Source organism: Bufo bufo, chromosome 4 (assembly GCF_905171765.1).
Source record: "Bufo bufo chromosome 4, aBufBuf1.1, whole genome shotgun sequence".
In the NCBI taxonomy this organism is placed as follows: domain Eukaryota; kingdom Metazoa; phylum Chordata; class Amphibia; order Anura; family Bufonidae; genus Bufo; species Bufo bufo.
Window position 1 is genome coordinate 29765042 of NC_053392.1, and position 18113 is coordinate 29783154.

Below are 18113 nucleotides of genomic sequence, written 5' to 3' on the forward strand. Positions count from 1 at the left end.
CTACACATTTTCAAAATAATCCTTGAGCGGGGCGAACAGATGCCGGATGACCGGGACGCTCCATGACCTTCCCAGGAGCTTCTGTCGGGAGCAGCGGTTCATATCTGAGACAGCCGTATAGTGCGGGGGGAATCCGAAGACCCTACAGGAAGAAGAGTGGATGGACTGACTGGTGGTGATGACTGAGGAGGTTCTGTCCAAATGTTTTTGCAAGTTTTATTGTCTACTTTTTATTATTTTCAACAATTAGAGAAGAGGGAATGGTCATATGACTGTGGCAGCCAATCAGTATTGTATGCTGCGGTCATGTGATGTCTCAATGGACATGATGTCACTTCCTGGAGCACCAGTGATGGGGGAAGAAGCAGATCATCTGATGTAAATGAGAAAAGTTCATTATATAAGTTCATGTGATGGTAAATAGAATTGATAATGCTGGCATCTCCGGTGGTCTAGTGTACTGGATGGGTTAATGTCAGCATCCCTGTTGGGGGGATTAATTCATGTTTCCCAGGTGGTCTAGTGCACTAGAGGGGTAAATGTTACTATTCCTCGTGGTCTAAGGCGCTGAAGGGGTTAATGTCAGCATCCTTGGTGGTCTAATGTACTAGAGGGATTATTGTTGGGATGCCTGGTGGTTTAGGATGCTGGATCGGTTCTATCAGCATCTCTGGTCACTTAGTGTACTGAAGGGGTTGATGTCTGCCTTCCTGGTGGTCTAGGGTGTGTAAACAGGTTGATGCATGTTTCCCTTCTGGTCTAGTGTCCTAGAGGAGTTAAAGGGGTGTTGCAGGAATTTGATATTGATCGACATCAATTTCATATCAGCGGGGCTCTGACGCCTGGCATCTCCGCCATTCTGTTACTTGAAGAGACCACCGGGCTCCATGAGAGCTTAGGCCTCTTCCTAGGCCACTGACATCTTGTTCATCGGTCAAGTGAATGAGGCTGAACTGCAATACCAAGCAGAGCTGCTATCAAACGGATGGCGCTCCGGTGAGTGCTGTGGTCTCTTCAAACAGCTGATCAGGGGGGTGCCGGGAGACGGCCCCCCAACGATCTGATATTGACCATCAATATCAAATTCCCAGATAACCCCTTTAATGTTAGCATTCTTGGTGGTCTAGTGTCCTGCTTGCTTTCCTGGTGGCCTAACATATTACAGGGGTTCCTTTTATCATTTCTTTCTTTCTAGGATGCAGGAGTCGTTATGTCAGCATCCCTGATGGTCCAAGGAGATGAAGGGGTTATTTCCGGTTTCTCTGGTGGCCTTCTCTAATATACTACAGAGGTTAATGACAACATACCTGGTGGTCTAGTATGCTGAAGGAGATAATGCCTACTTCCCTGGTGGTCGTACTAGAGAGGTTAATGACAACATACCTGGTGGTCTAGTATGCTGAAGGAGATAATGCCTACTTCCCTGGTGGTCGTACTAGAGGGGTTAATGCTAGCATCAAATGACTATCAGGCTGGGGAAAGAGAGGACTAGGCGGCTGTGCAGATTGTTATGGAAATAATCTGTAGGGTCAGTTGCCCACCTACCACCTTTCCCCTAATTTTAGATTATAAGGCAGAAAGATTTCTTGGTGAATCTTCTAATATGAGACATGAATCTCTTATTACTTCCTGAGCTGTTTTCCAAATTCTGTTGGTTGGTCTTTTAGACCAAATTTAGCCCCAACCCATTGGTCGTATGACCCAACAGCAGAGCTCTGCCTTTTGTCCTCCCACGTGCCGCTTTGGATGTGAGAAGAGTATAATATGTTATGCAGTGTGGATCAGTACAAGATAACGTATTCACAAAGTTTCTCAACATTTTATGCAGATTTTGTCCCGTCCGGACACAATCCCCTGTAGGTGAAGGCTCAGGTGCCCGGTCACATTACCTCTCCATCTCCGTGCACCACAGGATGTCCTCCTTCCCATCCATCATGACTGGGAACTCCTGATCCTTTCCCTGACGAAGAGACCAAGGGCTGGTAGTAATGGTTTGTATCTTGGTGAACTGCGGGAGACAATCCAGTGTAAAAATCCAAAAAGCTCCAAAAAATGAAAATAAATTCCCCCATGTGCATTACAAATACATATAGTTTATTTTAAGTTTTATGACTTTTACACAATAAACCCCCCCCCCCCCAAAAAAAGAAAATGTATTTGCATTGCTGCATCCCAAGAACCATAACTTTTTTATTTTTGATTCTACTGAGCTATGTGAGGGCTTGATTTTTGTGGGACGACTTGTATTTTTCATTTGGTACCATTTTGGGCTACATAACACTGTTTCATTGCTTTTTAGTCTTTTTTTGTGATGAATAGGCAAAAAACAGCAAATCTGGCATTGTTTTTTTTAATTTTTTTATGGTGTTCACCGTGTGGGATCAGTTATGTGATAATTGTATAGTGAGAGTCGTTACCAAATACTTGGAAGTGTTTTTATTTTTGTAATATTTTCCATGGAATATCAATGGAAAATGTGTATTTTTTGAATATTTAACTTTTTTTTTTTACAACTCATTAGTCCCACAAGGGACCTTTGACATGCAATCCCTTGATCGCTCACATAGTACACTGTACCACTTATGTAGTGCAGTGTACTATATACTGTCAGTGCTACACTGACAGGCACAGCCTAAAAGCATGCACTGCAGGCAGACCCGGGGGCTTTCATTAGGCCCCCAGCCATAATGTACAGATATTTGCACTCCACCATCTATGACCACGGCATCAAAGGTGGTTAATCGGCTTTCATCGGCACTTCGGCAGGGACGGGAGCACAGCTGTCATATGAGAGGCGACCTCTGCTGAGCTTATTCTAGCCGTAAAAAGACGACAGCCTGGAATAAAGCCCAGGATTGACTGCTGTAGAAACACATATCAGTGGTCATTAAGGGGTTAATCTGCTCTAACTGTAATGAATCTTCAGAATATGTGAAATTCTATATTTAGTATTTGAGAAGAAGGAATCACTCACCAGACTGGATGATCCGGCTGATGGAACCATTGATTCCTACTCTCAATCTGCTCTGCTACCTTATCACTAATACACTTGTAACGGGGTTCCGAAGGTGCACTCGGTCCCCCATTACCCACAGACCTGTTTCTTAGCTTCGGGAGCGAGGATCTGTGTTTGACCTCATTCCCAGGGCGGCTTTACTAGCTGGGTGGCTCCCTGCTCCTAGTCTGCCTTGAGCGCCGAGCTGATCACTTGGTGCTCGACTGGTTGGTCTGTCGGTCATGTGACGCTGGCCACGTCACATGACCCTCACTCCCCACTATAAATACAGGCAGCCTGCTGGCCACAGGTTGCCTGTTAATTTAGGTTCCACCTGTGATTTGGTCTTTCCTGGCGTACTTACCTCCTGCTGAATTCCTGACAATCCTCTGCCTGCTTCTTGTGTACTTTGCTGCTATCCTGGTATTCTGACCCCGGCCTCCTCCTGACGTTCCTCTGCTGACTCCTTTGGTACTTCACGTCTCTCCTGGTTAATCTGTAACGGTCGCGTACACACACACACACAGGGGGGAGGGAAGTGACCACTGCGCTCCAACCTTACCCCTGGCCCTGCCTACTTGCCTCGCGAGTCCTAATGACAGGGGACAACTGGACGGCAATCCCTAACTTGTAATAAGTGCAGGGATGACAGACAGACAAACAACAGGACGTGAACGGACCGAGTCAATACCAGGAAAGCTACAAAGTACAAATGGAGCAAGCAGAGAATTGTCAGGAGAAGCCGGGGTCATAAATACCAGGAGAGACGTGAAGTACCAAAGGAGTCAGCAGAGGAACGTCAGGAGGAGGCCGGGGTCAGAATACCAGGATAGCAGCAAAGTACACAAGAAGCAGGCAGAGGATCGTCAGGAATTCAGCAGGAGGTAAGTATGCCAGGAAAGACAAAATCACAGGTGGAACCTAAATTAACAGGCAACCTGTGGCCAGCAGGCTGCCTGTATTTATAGTGGGGAGTGAGGGTCATGTGACGTGGCCAGCGTCACATGACCGACAGACCAACCAGTCGAGCACCGAGTGATCAGCTCGGCGCTCAAGGCAGACTAGGAGCAGGGAGCCACCCAGCTAGTAAAGCCGCCCTGGGAATGAGGTCAAACACAGATCCTCATTTCCAAAGCTAAGCAACAGGTCTGTGGGTAATGGGGGACCGAGTGCACCTTCGGAACCCCGTTACAACACTGCTATAAAGCTCATCATGTCCTCCACCGTCACATTACTTCTCACCTTCGCGACTCTTCCGGGCTCCAAGCAATCTTGAAGCTTTGTCTTCTCTTGCTCTGTAGCTACTAGAGGCCTAGAACAACAATGGAGTTATTATCTATGGCACGAAGTCACGGCTGTAGGTCCAGGTAACCCAACCCTCAGGATGGAATACTAATTTTCTTTATTCTTAGCACCAAGACTTGTGGGACTAGTTCACACCATTAACAGTAGGGGCGCCATTCGGATTTCACCCCTCTTTTTCTGTGAGCAGTTTTGAAGGGACGAAAAGAAGAGATACCTGGATGTTTTTTTAACTCAGTTTCAAATCTAGTTACAGCCATTTCGGTGACCATGTGATCGGCCATGTGACCATCGGGACCAGTACAGGCAGTGGCACTGCTGCTATCTCTATTCCATACACAGGACTCAGCAGCTTGTACGTGAGAATTGAGAAGACCAAGGAGATGAAAACCACCACTATCTTCTCTTCAGGGTTCGAGATGGCCGGGCACCTGATTGCCCACCACCCGATCCCTCAGGCATCCCACCACGAATATACATTGCCGAAGGCTTAAGGGTCAGGACTGTGTCCTGTTACTTTATTGTGGGTGGTTAATTTGTTGCTTCCTAACAATAGTGTTACTGACAATGGTTGTGGACCCACTGTGCCAAGTAACCGGTTTAACGTTGGGCTAGACCTGAGGGAAATCTCTTCTCCCCTTTACATCAGTATCATAGCATTAAAGGTGTTGTCTCACTTTAGCAAATGGCATTTATCGTGTAGACAAAGTTACTACAAGGCACTTATTAATGCATGGTTTAAAATAGTCCTCGAAGATGTGAGTCCTTGACTACGTCACCACACTCAGGGTGGAGATACAATAGACACAGAGTTATTCATTTGTATCTAAAAAAAAAATCTAAGTATGCGCTACATTGACGATGTTTTTTTTTTTTAAAGATCTGTGACTAACCTGTTCATGCCAGGCAGGTTCCCCCAGAAGTATCTTGCTCGATGAGCAGCCGATACCACACCTGCATCAATCTTTACAGGATTTGTCTGAAAGAAGAAAACCCTTTATTATTATTAGCTCATGGGTGACACACCGCTGATATCAGCATAAAGTTGATGACAGGTCCCCTTTAAATAGGAAGTACAATAAAGTAAGTAAAGGTGTAACTGGGATGTGACTGCAGTGGACAACATGATGTGTACGACATGATATATGGTAAATTTATGTTAAAGTGGACATCTGCTTTTAGTTTAACTTTAACCCAGTCCTACATGCTGCTTACCTCCAGGTGGAGAGAAATTGTTTTTTGGAAAGCTTTCTCCATCGCGACCACGTTCTCGAATAACCAGAAGACTGGCCGATTCTCTCCTGTCTTAGGCAACACTTTATTGAGTAATCGTGGAAAGTCAAAAAACAGTTGTCCACTTCCCCCTGGTGGAGATAACCGTGTACATATTTAGGTCCCTTCCCATAATGTCCTGTATATCACCTTTTATGGGATGAGAAATGCATTCTGATGGTTTACATACCATAAAGGCCTTTCCGGTGAGGGTTAACCAGAGATAAGTCATTGCAAGGACTGCCGCCAATTATCAGATCGAATTGTCCCCATTCTTCAATCTGCAGAAAAATTCACTGTAACGTTAAGGACAGATTCTATAAGTTTAGAGAGAGAGAAAGAGGGATCGGGGAGGTATGAAGAATGAGCCCCCATAAAGAACTGGCAGTTGTAATGAAAATGATCTGACGGCCATTCTCATCATTGTAATCTGTCCATAAGATCCTGTCGTCCTGGCTCTGCTATGTGGCTTAGTGACGTGGGGATCCAAGAATGGACAAGGAGGATTCCCTCAGGATTCACCCTGTCTGAGGAAGATGATGGCTGGATACCTCAGGTCATTCTCACACTGTAGTCACTTACATTACAGCGGGACAAATAATACCGACACAATATGATATCTATAGTAGATTGTAGATTCACGTGTGAGGACTAATAACAGCTCAAAGCTGAATGTGTATGACAAAGAAATGCAACGTACAGCACTGCCAGGCGGTATATGAGATTAGAAGGATGTTATATTCCTGTACATAGGGCAGTATTATAGTAGTTATATTCTTGTACATAGAGAGCAGTATTATAGTAGTTATATTCTTGTACATAGGAGCAGTATTATAGTAGTTATATTCTTGTACATAGGAGGCAGTATTATAGTAGTTATATTCTTGTACATAGGAGGCAGTATTATAGCAGTTATATTCTTGTACATAGGAGCAGTATTATAGTAGTTATATTCTTGTACATAGAAGCAGTATTATAGTAGTTATATTCTTGTACATAGGAGCAGTATTATAGTAGTTATATTCTTGTACATAGGGCAGTATTATAGTAGTTATATTCTTGTACATAGAGAGCAGTATTATAGTAGTTATATTCTTGTACATAGGAGGCAGTATTATAGTAGTTATATTCCTGTACATAGGGCAGTATTATAGTAGTTATATTCTTGTACATAGGAGCAGTATTGTAGTAGTTATATTCTTGTACATAGGAGCAGTATTATAGTAGTTATATTCTTGTACATAGGAGCAGTATTATAGTAGTTATATTCTTGTACATAGGAGGCAGTATTATAGTAGTTATATTCTTGTACATAGGAGCAGTATTATAGTAGTTATATTCTTGTACATAGGAGCAGTATTATAGTAGTTATATTCTTGTACATAGGAGCAGTATTATAGTAGTTATATTCTTGTACATAGGAGCAGTATTATAGTAGTCATATTCTTGTACATAGGAGCAGTATTATAGTAGTTATATTCTTGTACATAGGAGCAGTATTATAGTAGTTATATTCTTGTACATAGGAGGCAATTTTTATTGGTATAAAACAAACATAAATACAGAAATACTTTTTCATCATAATAAATCAGACTTTTTCATCATTCAGTATAAATTATACATGTTCATCAGGAAATAAAATGCATATTAACTGTAACTTAAAAGCACATTTTAGCTAAAGCAGAAAAAGAAGAAAAGTAAAATAAAATAAGAAAACAAACACAGTTACATCGTACACTTGAACAGTCAGTCTAGATGGACGTTCCTCCATAGTTTTATATTTTCCCCTTTTTTCCTGACCTCTAATGACCGGATCCACCTGAGTTCTGACATGATGAGGGTTATAGCTGTGGTATGATGGAATGGTTCGTTATGGATGGACACTCGGGTTCTGGTTTGCCAGTGGTAATATTTGATGATGGTGATTATCAGATACATGGTCCCCCGGTCGATGTTATTCACATGAGATGTGACACCATAAATTATTTCTGGGTATTTTAGGGACTGTAATGATGGGATTTTTAGCTTGGCGGATATGTCATGCCAGATTGTCCGCCCACCCCAGCACTCTGATATAAAATGGAGCATAGTCTCCTCCTGCTGACAACCTAAGGGACACATGCGATCTGACACACTGAGGAATTTTAGATTCCCCCTGACAAAGAGTTTTCCCTGCAATGAGAGCCAGCCAATATCACAGAACTTAGGGGGCAGCCTTGGTCCATTCAGAAGCCTCAGACTATCCTGTAAGGTTGAGGTTGGACAGTCTGGAAGTGCTAGCTGTAAACAGTAGAAGGTCCTACATACTCTGGAGTATAGATCTTTCCTGGTTTTACTCTCAATGAAAGACTTGTCTATACCCCATTTCTTCAGACATCTTACACCATAGTCCAGGTACTGGGGGAGGAAGTCACGAGTCAATCGGCCCCTCTTGAGACTGCCGCCTCGCATCCAAGGTTCTGCAAAAGGCAATATCCAATCCCTGATACTATTCACCCACAGGGAGCTGTTGTTTGAGTCCAGGTCACCAAAATTAACTTTAAGAAACATGGAGTCAAAGAAAACCCTTGGATTTAACATATCCAGCCCACCCTCTCTCCTCTGTAGGTAGGTGATCCCTCTTTTTACTGGGTTCAACCTGTTCCCCCATAACAGCTGGAAGAACAGGCTAAAGAGCCTAGCCGAGAAAGATTCTGGCAAAGGAAAGACGACAGAGATGTACAAGAAGACAGGGACCAGGTAAGTCTTCAGCATAGTAACCCTTTCTCTATAGGTCAGCCTCCAGTTCTTCCATCGCTGAACCTTTATATTTCCGGCATCCAACTTTTCCTCCCAATTTAGTTTGGCATTATCTTCCCTACCAAATTTAACCCCAAGGATTTTAATATGGGTGGAGGCCTTCGCAAACTGTGGCAGATCAAAATCAGGGTCAGTATCCGATGTCCAGAAAGCTTGACTCTTCTCAAGGTTGACCAGAGACCCTGAGGCCTCCGAGTAGCTTCTGATGGCTGCCGACAACATCTCCACCTCACGAGGCTCAGATATCACCACAGTCACATCATCCGCGTAGGCAACAATACTCAGGGGCAGGCAATGGGGGACTGGCACCCCCTGAAAATCACACTCCTGCAGTGACCTCAGGAACGGGTCCAAGGCAAACACATACAGCAGTGGACTCAGCGGGCAACCCTGTCTCACCCCAGCCTCAACCCTGAACGTGTCACCCTGCCAACCATTGATTAGAGGAAAGCTCTCAGCCTCTCTGTACAAAGTTCTCAGCCAATCTACAAATTGTCCCGGAATGCCGTACTTTGATAAAGTGGCCCATAGATACTCGTGGTCTACTCTGTCAAAGGCTTTAGCCTGGTCCAGACCTACAACATATCTCCCACACCTCAGAGCTTTACATCTCTCAAACATCTCCCTTATCGAGATGACTGCTCCAGAGATGTTCCGCCCTTTTACTGTGCCGAACTGACAGCCTGCCAACAGTGCCCGGGACAAACAAACTAACCTAGAGAACAGAATTTTTGCCAAAATCTTCCTATCGACATTCAAGAGGGCAATTGGCCTCCAGTTCTTGATGTCACTAGGCTTTTTCCCTTTAGACAGCAGAATTAAAGAGGACACCCTCATGGACGGAGGCATCAGGTGATTTTCTAGACAATTTTTGTACACATCCACGAGGATTGGAGCTAAGTGGTCTTTGAACTTCTTATAAAATTCTGCAGTAATACCGTCTGGACCTGGTGCCTTCTTCAGATGTAATTTATCAATGGCCACTTTAACCTCCTCCACCGTTATTTCTGCTGTTAAAGGAGAAAAGTCCAAATCTCTAGTATCAGTCCCTGGAGTTGCCTCCAAAAATTGGGTCACTTTTTCCTTATCCAAAGCCTTCCTCTGAAACAAGTCAGCATAGTAGCATCTCACCACCCCCAGGATACCCTCCCGAGATTCTTGTAAAACACCCTGGGATTCAGTGAGACCTGTGATCAGTTTTTTAGCTACGCGCTCCCGGCAGTTCTCAAAGGGATCAGGAGCCCCTAAGGACCCATAATCCCGTTCAGCTACCAGGGAGGTGTACCTGCTGTACTGATACTGCCTTATCTCAGATTTCAGCCGGTCAATCCTTTGTTGGTCATCCCCACCCATCGAATAGAGTGACTCCAATTCTTTGCGCAGTCTCAGATACTGGCCATACTTACTCTTCCCCTTCTTAACTGACAGTCTCTGTAAGAGGGACCTGATCTCCTCCTTGACATCCTCCCACCAGTCAGCCATGTTCTCATAGAAATCCACTCTGTCAAGTTGGTTCTGAAAGAAAGAGTAAATGTATTCCTGGACAGAGCTATCATCTAAAAGACTAGCGTTCAGTTTCCATAGCCCTCTACCAAGATCTGGATGCTTAGTGGCGCCCAAACAAAAGTACAAGGCCAAATGGTCAGAATAAGGGACTGTCTTTTCCCTTCTTTCACTGATGGCTTCAGTAGGACTCACCAGAGCCAGATCTATCCTACTACTGCGTCCTGCACAGGTGTAAGTGAACTTTGGACGCCTACCACCCTGTACAAAAACATCAGACAGGCCGGCATGCAGAATAATGTTGTTTAGGACCTTACAGTCCCTAGTAAGGGGTCTACCACTAGGCCTGTCACTGGTTGTAGTGGTGGCATTAAAGTCTCCAGCCATGATAATAGGAATAGATGTGAATAAGTATGGCTTAACATCATTAAAAAGCTGAGTCCTTTCGCTCACTGTCTGTGGCCCATAGACGTTAATAAGCCGGAGTCTTCTACCTCGGATGGTAATCTCTAGCAGAAGGCACCTTCCCATCGAGATCTCCGTTAGTCTATGTACAATTACATCATGGGTGTTAAACAAGATAGAGACCCCGGCATAAGGCTCCACAGACATCGACCAAAAGGACGGACCAGACTGCCACTCTCGCTCTGCCTCTCGTATGAGACCTGAGGTGTTTAAGCGTGTCTCTTGCAAGAAAAACACATCGGCCTTGAGGTATCTCAGGTGTTCGTAGACGGCATGTCTGGTCTTTCTAGCTCTAATACTATTCACATTGCTGGTGACCACTTTAAGATGGAAGTCTGCCATCAGGAGAAGAAGAAGAAAGATAACCCCCATCATCATAAATCAGGGTCAGAGTTTTCTTGCTGACTACCAGTTTCCATATCCCATACAGCCTGTGACTCGGCATGAAGAGGTCTCCTTTTTGTGGGAGGATCCCCTCCTGGGTCGTCATCACATTCCGCCATCATACGCTTCAGCTCTCTCTCTATTTCTGCCTCTCCATCTGACTCGGAGAGCACACCGTATCTGTTGGTTGTTACAGTTCCATCAGCCTGCCTGTCCACTCTCATTTTAGTGGGTTTTTGGACGGTGGTCCATTCACCCTCAGGCCTGCGGCTGGACTTATCTTTTTTCCGTTTAAGGATTTTATTTTCCCCAGTGGTGGGTGCTGGGGCAGGGGAGGAGACAGACACTGGATGCTCTACAGGCTGCTCCACAACCTCCATGTCCCCCTCGGTGTTACCTGCCTGCGGGTGGTCCGGCACAGTATCATTCATGTGTGGGGTCTCTGGCACTGTGTATAATGACCCTGACAATAGCGCCTCCTCCTCCTGCTCCTCATCTGGGACATCTGCCCCTTCCACCAAGTCCTCATCAGGGAGATTTCTACAGATGTTATGCCACGCTTCAGGACAGTCTCTGTGGGGGTGACCGATGTTACCGCACAGGTTACACCTTATGTTCTGGCAGGTGGCGCTCACATGGCCGATGTCCCCGCACAGGCTGCACTTCATCATGGTGCAGACACTCGCCACGTGACCTGATTTCCCACACTTGAAGCATAGCCTGGGCTGACCAGCATAGAAACAAACCCCTTTCTCCCGGCCAATGAAGAAGGAATTGGGAAGGTGATGGGTGATGTTCTGGTGCTGGTGTAATGTAACCAGGACCCTCCATCCCCCAGTCCAGATTCCATCCTCATCCCTGGTCTTGGTCAGGTTTGACTTGAGGTCGCAATGCCTCCTGAGCCAGATAATAATATCCTGAGGGGGGACAGACTCGTTCCAGAAAATGATGGTGACATTTACAGTGTCAGGCTTAGAGATGGGAATGAAGCTGAACTTGTTCCACCCCTCAGTATCTCTGACCCGGGTGTAGAGAACCCAGAACCGGTCCAGATCAGACATGAGCTTGAAGCTAATATCATAGCCCTGTCTGTCTGGGAGGTTTATTACTGCCAGGATGTTGGCTGGCAGGAAGCCCTTCTGGGTGCACAACATGTCTCTGACCACACACCTTCTGTCAGGGAGATCTTCTTTTGCCCCTTTATGTCTAAACCTGACAACGTTCCTTCTCTTGAAGGCCTGGCCTGTGTATCTGGCGTTAGAGGGAAATGATGGAGAACCCCGACTCCAAGCATTCCCAGATGTCTGACCAGTACCAGTATCCTGCGGGGGGCGACGTGTGGGCTGCTGACCGCCCGTACTGTGGGACTCTGCTGCCTGTGGTGTAACTAAAGGGGGGAACTCCTCAGCCTGAGACTGCACTGCCCCCTCCCCACCATCAATACCAGGGTTCTCTATGTTCCCAGCAGCCATAGATGACTCCTCCGCTGGAACATTATCACCCACAGAGACATCAGCAACATCAGACATGGCAGCCATAGAGGACTCCTCCACTGGGACATTATCACACACAGAAATATCAGCGACATCAGACATCTCAGCATCCATAGAGGACTCCTCAGCTGGGACATTATCAGACATCTCAGCAGCATTACAGTCCTCAGTATTAACCCCCTGCACCCCACAGTCCTGAGCGTCCTGCTCAGACACACCCTGAGGTGCTGCTACAGTGTTACCTGTAGGTGTCAGTCCACAGTCCTCCTGCAGTGCACTGCCTCCTGGGACTTGTGGTGTCTGCACTGCCACTTCATTGCTGTCATCAGGTAAGAGTCCACAGTTTTCATTTTGTGCAGTACTTACTGCTGGGACTTGTAGTACCTCACCGGGGGCTGATGCAGGACTTGGCTCTTGTTTCTTAGATGTACTTTTCTTGTACAACTCTCTCTCCTCAAAGGGAAGAGTTGCTGGCTGTAATATGGGTCTTACGTGGGACTGCAGGGTTTCAGACCTAGATGTTGATTTGGTCCCAGAGTTTTTGTCCTTCTCAAACCTCTGCTGGTTCTGGTATGTCTCTCCCACTGGTCCCATTTTCTCCAAGACAGAGTCAATCTCCTGCGCATTGTCAGCGAGTTCCTTGGCCAGTGAGTCCAGCTTCTTGTCCAGTAAGGCCTGCTTCCCTGGGTTTGCAGCCTTTAGTTTGTATGTGCAGTTTATCTGTTTCTGCAGGTACAGCTTATGTTTCTTCAGCGTCTCCATTCTCCTCACCAGTGCTGGGATCTGCTCAGCCAGGTGAAGCTCAGGTGGCTGCTCTGGAGGCCTCTGATTGCTGCTGGGGAGTTTTGCAGGCTGTTTGTTTGCAGTACAGGTTTCTGTCTGTCCTGGAACAAGAATCTGCATTTTTGGTGCAGAGCCTCGCAGTCCCTGGAGTTTTGCGGCTGCTGTCACTGCTCTTGGGTCACAATCTCCTGGTGGGCGACTGGATCCCGGCTGTGTAGCAGAGACAGTACTGGTAGCACCTTGAGGTCTTCCTCCATTACTGCCTTTGATCTCCTTCACAGCTTGCATGCCCCCAGACTTTCTGCGCTCAGAACCTATCACCACACGCTGCTGCAGATTCTCCTGGATGGTTTGCTTTTCCAGAGATGTCCTCCTCTGCCTCCCCGGGGTGGAGGTGGATTGTCCACCTGAGGCCGGCAATGGAGATTGTGTCAGCTCCTGCACACTCTGCACGGTTCTTACTTCTGGACTCTCCAACACTTTGGTCTTGCACACAGGTGACCCTTCATTCACACTGGCAGGTGGTTTCACCGGACACTTACTTTTTCCTTCTTCTTCTCTTACGCTGGAACTGGTACTGCTGACATACTTTCTGTCCATAGAAACTTTGGGATTTACATCCCCTGACGGAGTTGTCTGGGTGCTTCCCAGATTTGGCCTAGAAGCCTGGGCCTTGCTTGGGGAGCTTCCCCCCCGGGGGATGGCCACTCCCTGGACTTTCTCCAGACATCAAAAGCCTCAGGAGAGCTCCTGACACACAACCTCTCAGCAAGGAGGCAGTATTATAGTAGTTATATTCTTGTACATAGGAGCAGTATTATAGTAGTTATATTCTTGTACATAGGAGCAGTATTATAGTAGTTATATTCTTGTACATAGGAGGCAGTATTATAGTAGTTATATTCTTGTACATAGGAGCAGTATTATAGTAGTTATATTCTTGTACATAGGAGCAGTATTATAGTAGTTATATTCTTGTACATAGGAGGCAGTATTATAGTAGTTATATTCTTGTACATAGGAGCAGTATTATAGTAGTTATATTCTTGTACATAGGAGGCAGTAGTATAGTCGTTATATTCTTGTACATAGGAGCAGTATTATAGTAGTTATATTCTTGTACATAGGAGCAGTATTATAGTAGTTATGTTCTTGTACATAGGAGGCAGTATTATAGTAGTTATGTTCTTGTACATAGGAGCAGTATTATAGTAGTTATGTTCTTGTACATAGGAGCAGTATTATAGTAGTTATGTTCTTGTACATAGGAGGCAGTATTATAGTAGTTATATTCTTGTACATATGAGGCAGTATTATAGTAGTTATATTCTTGTACATAGGAGGCAGTATTATAGTAGTTATATTCCTGTACATAGGAGGCAGTATTATAGTAGTTATATTCCTGTACATAGGAGGCAGTATTATAGTAGTTATATTCTTGTACATAGGAGGCAGTATTATAGTAGTTATATTCTTGTACATAGGAGCAGTATTATAGTAGTTATATTCTTGTACATAGGAGCAGTATTATAGTAGTTATATTCTTGTACATAGGAGGCAGTATTATAGTAGTTATATTCTTGTACATAGGAGTAGTATTATAGTAGTTACAATATCTCACAAAAGTGAGTACACCCCTCACAGTTTTGTCAGTATTTTATATCTTTACATGGGACAACACTGAAGATCTGACACTTTGATACAGTGTACAGTAGTCAGTGTACAGCTTGCCATTAATGTCTAAACCGCTGGCAACAAAAGTGAGTACACCCCTAAGTGGAAATGGCCAAATTATGCCCAATTAGCCATTTTCCCTCCCCAGTGTCATGTGACTCGTTAGTGTTCCAAGGTCTCAGGTGTGAATGGGGAGCAGATGTGTTAAATTTGGTGTTATGGCTCTCAAACTTTCTCATTACTGGTCACTAGATGTTGAACATGGCTCCTCATGGCAAAGAACTCTCTGAGGATCTGAAAAAAAGAATTGTTTCTTTATATAAAGATGGCCGAGGATATAAGAAGATTGTCAACACCCTGAAACTGAACGGCAGCATGGTGTCCAAGACCATACAGCAGTTTAACAAGACAGGTTCCTCTCAGAACAGGCCGCGCCATGGTTGACCAAAGAAGTTGAGTGCACATGCTCAGCGTCATATCCAGAGGTTGTATGAGTGCTGCCGGCATTGCTGCAGAGGTGACAGGGCTGGGGGGTCAGCCTGTCTGTTCTCCGCACATAAACCGCACACTTGGTCTGCATGGCTGTCATCCCAGAAGGAAGCCTCTTCTAATGATGATGCACAAGAAAGCACGCAAACCGCTTACTGAAGACAAGCAGACTAAGGACATGGATTACTGGAACCATGTCCTGTGGTCTGATGAGACCAAGATAAACTTATTTGGTTCAGATGGTGTCAAACGTGTGTGGTGGGAACCATGTGAGGAGTACAAAGACAAGTGTGTCCTGCCTCTAGTCACGCATGGTGGTGGGAGTGTCATGGTTTTGGGCTGCATGAGTGTTGCCGGCTGTGGGGAGCTACAGTTCATTAAGGGAACCATGAATGCCACCATGTACTGTGACATACTGAAGCACAGCACGATCCCCTCCCTTGGGAAACTGGGCCGCAGGGCAGTATTCCAACATAACGACCCCAAACACCTCCAAGACGACCACTGCCTTGCTAAAGAAACCGAGGGTGAAGGTGCTGGACTGGCCAAGCATGTCTCCAGACCTAAACCCTATTATGCATCTGTGGGGCATCCTCAAATGGAAGGTGGAGGAGCGGAAGGTATCTAACATCCACCAGCTCCGTGATGTCATCATGGAGGAGAGGAAGAGATTCTAGTGAACTCAATGCACGAGAGTGTTAAGGCAGTGCTGGAAAATAATGGTGGCCACATAAAATATTGACACTTTGGGCACAATTTGGCCATTTTCACTTAGGGGTGTACTCAATGGCTGCGTGTTGAGTTATTTTGAGGGCACAATAAATTTATACAAGCTGTACACTGACTACTTTACACTGTTATACAGGCCGTACACAGACTACTTTACACTGTTATACAGGCCGTACACAGACTACTTTACACTGTTATACAGACTGTACACTGACTACTTTACACTGTTATACAAGCTGTACACTGACTACTTTACACTGTTATACAGGCTGTACACTGACTACTTTACACTGTTATACAAGCTGTACACAGACTACTTTACACTGTTATACAAGCTGTACACTGACTACTTTACACTGTTATACAGGTCGTACACTGACTACTTTACACTGTTATACAGGCTGTACACTGACTACTTTACACTGTTATACAGGCTGTACACTGACTACTTTACACTGTTTTACAGGCTGTACACTGACTACTTTACACTGTTATACAGGCTGTACACTGACTACTTTACACTGTTATACAAGCCGTACACTGACTACTTTACACTGTTATACAGGCTGTACACTGACTACTTTACACTGTTATACAGGCTGTACACTGACTACTTTACACTGTTATACAGGCTGTACACTGACTACTTTACACTGTTATACAAGCTGTACACTGACTACTTTACACTGTTATACAAGCTGTACACTGACTACTTTACACTGTTATACAGGCCGTACACTGACTACTTTACACTGTTATACAGGCCGTACACTGACTACTTTACACTGTTATACAGGCCGTACACTGACTACTTTACACTGTTATACAGGCCGTACACTGACTACTTTACACTGTTATACAAGCTGTACACTGACTACTTTACACTGTTATACAGGCTGTACACTGACTACTTTACACTGTTATACAAGCCGTACACTGACTACTTTACACTGTTATACAGGCTGTACACTGACTACTTTACACTGTTATACAGGCTGTACACTGACTACTTTACACTGTTATACAAGCTGTACACTGACTACTTTACACTGTTATACAAGCTGTACACTGACTACTTTACACTGTTATACAGGCTGTACACTGACTACTTTACACTGTTATACAGGCTGTACACTGACTACTTTATACTGTTATACAGGCTGTACACTGACTACTTTACACTGTTATACAGGCCGTACACTGACTACTTTACACTGTTATACAGGCTGTACACTGACTCCTTTACACTGTTATACAGGCTGTACACTGACTACTTTACACAGTTATACTAGCTGTACACTGACTACTTTACACTGTTATACTAGCTGTACACTGACTACTTTACACTGTTATACAAGCTGTACACTGACTACTTTACACTGTTATACAAGCTGTACACTGACTACTTTACACTGTTATACAGGCTGTACACTGACTACTTTACACTGTTATACAGGCCGTACACTGACTACTTTACACTGTTATACAGGCCGTACACTGACTACTTTACACTGTTATACAAGCTGTACACTGACTACTTTACACTGTTATACAAGCCGTACACTGACTACTTTACACTGTCATACAAGCTGTACACTGACTACTTTACACTGTTATACAAGCTGTACACTGACTACTTTACACTGTTATACAGGCTGTACACTGACTACTTTACACTGTTATACAGGCTGTACACTGACTACTTTACACCGTTATACAAGCTGTACACTGACTACTTTACACTGTTATACAAGCTGTACACTGACTACTTTACACTGTTATACAGGCTGTACACTGACTACTTTACACTGTTATACAAGCTGTACACTGACTACTTTACACTGTTATACAAGCCGTACACTGACTTCTTTACACCGTTATACAAGCTGTACACTGACTACTTTATACTGTTATACAGGCTGTACACTGACTACTTTATACTGTTATACAAGCCGTACACTGACTACTTTACACCGTTATACAAGCTGTACACTGACTACTTTATACTGTTATACAGGCTGTACACTGACTACTTTACACTGTTATACAAGCTGTACACTGACTACTTTACACTGTTATACAGGCCGTACACTGACTACTTTACACCGTTATACAAGCTGTACACTGACTACTTTACACTGTTATACAAGCTGTACACTGACTACTTTACACCGTTATACAAGCTGTACACTGACTACTTTACACTGTTATACAAGCTGTACACT

General features: G+C 44.6%; 1 protein-coding gene across 1 annotated transcript in view; it reads right to left on the minus strand.

The window, feature by feature from the left end:
• LOC120998928 (DNA (cytosine-5)-methyltransferase 3A-like) overlaps window positions 1-18113 on the minus strand; it is a 48374-nt gene continuing 30261 nt past the window's right edge. The window contains exons 13-18 of the mRNA XM_040429807.1: window positions 5760-5850; window positions 5513-5661; window positions 5191-5276; window positions 4238-4307; window positions 1890-2008; window positions 1-142 (exon numbers count right to left, since the gene is read on the minus strand). Coding sequence (XP_040285741.1) covers window positions 1-142; window positions 1890-2008; window positions 4238-4307; window positions 5191-5276; window positions 5513-5661; window positions 5760-5850 — 657 coding nt within the window. The remainder of the gene's footprint in view (window positions 143-1889; window positions 2009-4237; window positions 4308-5190; window positions 5277-5512; window positions 5662-5759; window positions 5851-18113) is intronic.